The sequence below is a fragment of the Octopus bimaculoides genome, chromosome 8 (assembly GCF_001194135.2).
Source record: "Octopus bimaculoides isolate UCB-OBI-ISO-001 chromosome 8, ASM119413v2, whole genome shotgun sequence".
Lineage (NCBI taxonomy): Eukaryota > Metazoa > Mollusca > Cephalopoda > Octopoda > Octopodidae > Octopus > Octopus bimaculoides.
In genome coordinates this window covers 8,413,184-8,417,558 of record NC_068988.1, presented here as the reverse complement: position 1 = coordinate 8,417,558, position 4,375 = coordinate 8,413,184, and the positions used below count along the sequence as shown (strand labels likewise).

General features: G+C 40.4%; 1 protein-coding gene across 1 annotated transcript in view; it reads left to right on the top strand.

The window, feature by feature from the left end:
- The window catches only part of LOC106875757 (mitochondrial enolase superfamily member 1-like), a 25,983-nt gene that overhangs the window by 4,426 nt on the left and 17,182 nt on the right, over positions 1-4,375 (top strand). Inside the window, exons 2-4 of the mRNA XM_052969896.1 lie at positions 2,496-2,598; positions 3,314-3,429; positions 3,777-3,863. Coding sequence (XP_052825856.1) covers positions 2,496-2,598; positions 3,314-3,429; positions 3,777-3,863 — 306 coding nt within the window. The remainder of the gene's footprint in view (positions 1-2,495; positions 2,599-3,313; positions 3,430-3,776; positions 3,864-4,375) is intronic.

Genomic DNA, 4,375 nt, shown 5'->3' with positions numbered 1-4,375 from the left:
ATATATAGTTTCACAGTGCAACTCACTGAAAGTTCTCTGTCATTTATCAACTTCATCTCGTTAAGGAAACTCATTAGTTTTATCGTAAATAATTGTTTTAAATTTTGGCCCAATGCCAGCAATTTTAGGGGCTAGGTTTAGTCGATTACATCATCATAGTATTTTAATAGTATTTTATTTTAACAGCCCTGGAGGGATAAAAGACAAAATTGACTTCAGAGCTGGTTTCAGCCAGGTTGGTATCAAAAGGGTTAAACACACCTCTACATTTGGGCAGGTAGACATTAGAAGCAGTTGGAAGGGTGTGGATTGAAGGAAAATTAGGCTATTATTTCTAGCATATAGAGTGACCACACTGAGGTCTCCTTCTCTTATGTCTTCTGCTGATCATTTTTCTTCTTAACCCTTTTGCTACCAATCCCCATTCGATCCCTTGCCTATCATCGACCCCCTGTAATTCCTCACCAACCCCCAGGGGGTCCCTCAACCCCCTTTGGCAACCCCTGATCTAGGGTTTAGAACATATTATAACATGAAATTTTGATGGAAGGTTTAAATTTAAATCATCGTAAAACAGAGTTTATATCATACAACTAGGGATGGTCTAAGTGGAATTAGTATCAAAAGGTTTAACAATATTGGGTTGGTGCATAATTATTGCCACTTTTCTTCAACAAATTTTATTCAACATCATCATCATCATCACCGTTTAACGTCTGCTTTCCATGCTAGCATGGGTTGGATGATTTGACTGAGGACTGGCAAGCCAGGAGGCTGCACCAGGTTCCAATCTGATCTGGCAGAGTTTCTACAGCTGGATGCCCTTCCTAACGCCAACCACTCCGAGAGTATAGTGGGTGCTTTAACGTACCACCGGCACGAGGGTCAGTCACATGGTACTAGCAACGGCCACGCTCAAAATGGTGTTTTTTACATGCCACCTGCATGGGAGCCAGTCCAGCGGCACTGGCAACGACCTCACTCGAATGATTTTCTAATGTGCCACAAGCACAAGTGCTAGAAGGCGACGCTAGTAACGATTCCACTCAAATGGTGCTATTTACGGGCCACTAGCACGGAAGCCAGACAGCTGCTCTGGCAATGAACACGCTCGACAGTGCTGTTAGTGCTCTACTGGCGCAGGTGTCAGTCAACGAGTATGGTTTAATTACGATTTTGATTTCACTTGCCCCAACAGGTTTTCACAAGCAGAGTTTAGTGTCCAAAGAAGGAGAGGTTGGCATGGGTGCCAATCGTAGGGTTTGGTTCGATTACGATTTCAGATTTCAAATTTCAAAACAATAACAAAACAATAAAAATATTTAACAAAAGCATCTTAAAATGACCGTCTGCCAAGCAAATGGGAAGCTGTAATTGAAGTAGATGGTGAATATGCTCCAGAATAATCATTTAAAGATGTTTTTGTTACATGTTATTGTTTTTGCTGAATAAAATTTGTTGTAAAAAAGCCACAATAATTATGCACCGACCCAGTTGAAGTGTACGGTTTTGTCAGCTGAATTTTCAAGGAGGAAATTAGGACAAAAATAATAATGTCTGCATGGACGTGATTATACGATAAAGCTGTCTACAATAATGTGGCCATCGTGTGTTTAATCTATGTTTTGGAATTAAGATAAGATGTACACTGTATTTATTAGTTTCGAATAAGAAAACTAATTGCACGTTAATGAATATATCACCATCATCATCATCAGCAGCAATATCTTCATCCTCGTTGATGTCGCTGTCGTTGTTGTCATCGTCATCATCATCATCATCATCATCATAATTATCATCACCATCATCGTCATTGTCACTGTCAGTCTTGTGATCGTCATCATTGTCCTAATCATCGCCTCCATCATTCTAATTGTCATCTTCATCATCACTGTCATTACCATCTCCATCATCCTCATTGTCATCATCATCACCGTCAACATCATCACCACCACTGCCGCCGCCGCCACCACCACCACCACCACTATAACCTTTATCATCATCATCACCATCTTCATCACCTTCACCATCATCATCATCATCATCATCACCACCAAGTAAGGTAATATTTCCCCATGGCCCAGACAAGATTTTCGCAAAAGATTGTCAACAAACAACCCCGCCTGTATGACAGTGACACTTGTTCACATCCGTCTCATAAGGTCTAGACAAGGCTACTCTCCAAAAGGCGTGACTAACTTAGGAAGATCAAGGAGAGTAGAATATCTTGTTTAACCCTTTAGCATTCAGATTACTCCATCAAATACAATCCTTCAAGATTTCAATGATGTGATTATTTTAGTATGACATTGTAGGGTTGGTGTAAGAGGCCAGATCTGGCCACTTTGAACATAAAACAGGTTGAATATTGGCCAGCTTAAATGCTAAGGGGCTGCTAAGGCAAGATTTGAACTTACCACCCAATGAATAAGACACCAGCTAAAACCTATTCTGCTGCTTAATTAGAATAAAATTTAATTACTTTTCTTTTTCAGAACAAGCAGCCTGATTATTCTTGCAGTTACGTCATTTTAAAGACGGACGGAGAATACGAGGGACATGGTTTCACTTTCACCATCGGACGGGGAAATGAAATAGGTAAGGGAAGATTATTGCTGTTGTATGCTGTATGTTGTTGTTGTTGGTGGTGGCGGCGGCGGATAGACCTGCCTTATTGGCACCTGTGCCGGTGGCACATAAAAAGCACCATTCGAGTGTGGTCATTGCCAGCATTGCCTGACTGGCTCCTGTGCCAGTGGCATGTAAAAAACACCATTCGACCGTGGTCGTTGCCAGTGCCGCCGGACTGGCTCCTGTGCAGGTGGCACATAAAAAGTACCATTTGAGCATGGTTGATGCCAGTACCACCTGACTGGCTCTCATGCCAGCGGTACATAAAAGCACCCACTACGCATTTTCGGAGTGGTTGGCATTAGGAAGGGCAACCAGCTGTAGAAACACTGCCAGATCAGATTGGAGCATGGTGCAGCCTTCTGACTCGCCAGCCCTCGGTCAAACCATCCAACCCATGCCAGCATGGAAAGCAAACGTTAAACGATGATGATGATGATGATGTTTAATACTTGATTTGTTTATGTCTCTGTAACTTAGTGGTCCAGCAAAAGAGACTGATAAAATAAATACCAGGCTTTAAAAAAAAGTACTGAGATCGATTCATTCTACTAAAATTCTCCAAGGTGGTGCCCCAGCATGGCCATAGTCTAATAACTAAAACAGGTAAAAGACAAAAAGATAAACAAAAAATGTTTGTGAAGAATTATGAATTTACTGACAGCTTTGTTCTTCTTTTCAGTCTGTTGTGCTGTGAAGTCTCTCAGTAAACTTGTTGTTGGCACCAAAATCAAAGATATTTACAAAGACTTTGGAAAGTTCTGGAGACAATTGACCAGTGATGACCAAATGCGATGGGTTTGCATATATATATATTTTTTTGTATTGTTATTATTTTTCTCTTTACAAAACATTAATTCTTTAAATGAATTTTAATAATTAACCTTTGAGCATTCAGATTATTTGGACAAGTGAAATGCTTGCTTAGATGTTCAATATTTTAAATTAACCATTCATTACAGTTCTATATTTAAGAGATGAGGTATTTTTCGATGTTGTTGTTATTATTATTGACCTTGGTAGGATTTGAACTCAGAATGCAAAGAGATGGAGAAAATACTGCATGGCACTTTGACACTCTAAGGACTCTGCCAGTTCATCACCTTTAACGAATTGCATATTAACTTAAAACCATTCCATTGCAGATTGGTCCTGAAAAAGGTGTGATCCACTTGGCAACAGCTGCCATTGTCAATGCTTTGTGGGACTTGTGGGCCAAAATTGAAGGAAAGGTAAGACATAATAATAACGGTGTGTGTGTGCGTGTGTGTGTGTGTGTGTGTGTGTGTGTATGTTTATCTATATCCTTTTGTAAATTCAACCATTTTCTAAGAACTATCATCAGAAAATTAGTTGATTCCATTATTGAAAATATTAATATGTATATATGTATGTACATATGTGAAGCGTGGTCATTGCCAGTGCCGCTGGACTGGCTCCCGTGCAAGTAGTACATGAAAAACACCTTTTGAGCGTGGTCCTTGCCAGAACCGCCTGACTGGCCCTCGTGTCGTTGGCACATGAAAGCACCCACTAAGCATTCTCAGAGTGGTTGGCGTTAGGAAGAGCATCCAGCTGTAGAAACATTCCCAGATCAGATTGAGTCTGGTGTAGCCTTCTGGCTCACCAGTCCTCAGTCAAACTGTCCAACCCATCCCAACATGGAAAGCGGACATTAAACGACAACGATGACGACGATGATGATGATGATATATATGTATGTATATATATATATATATATATA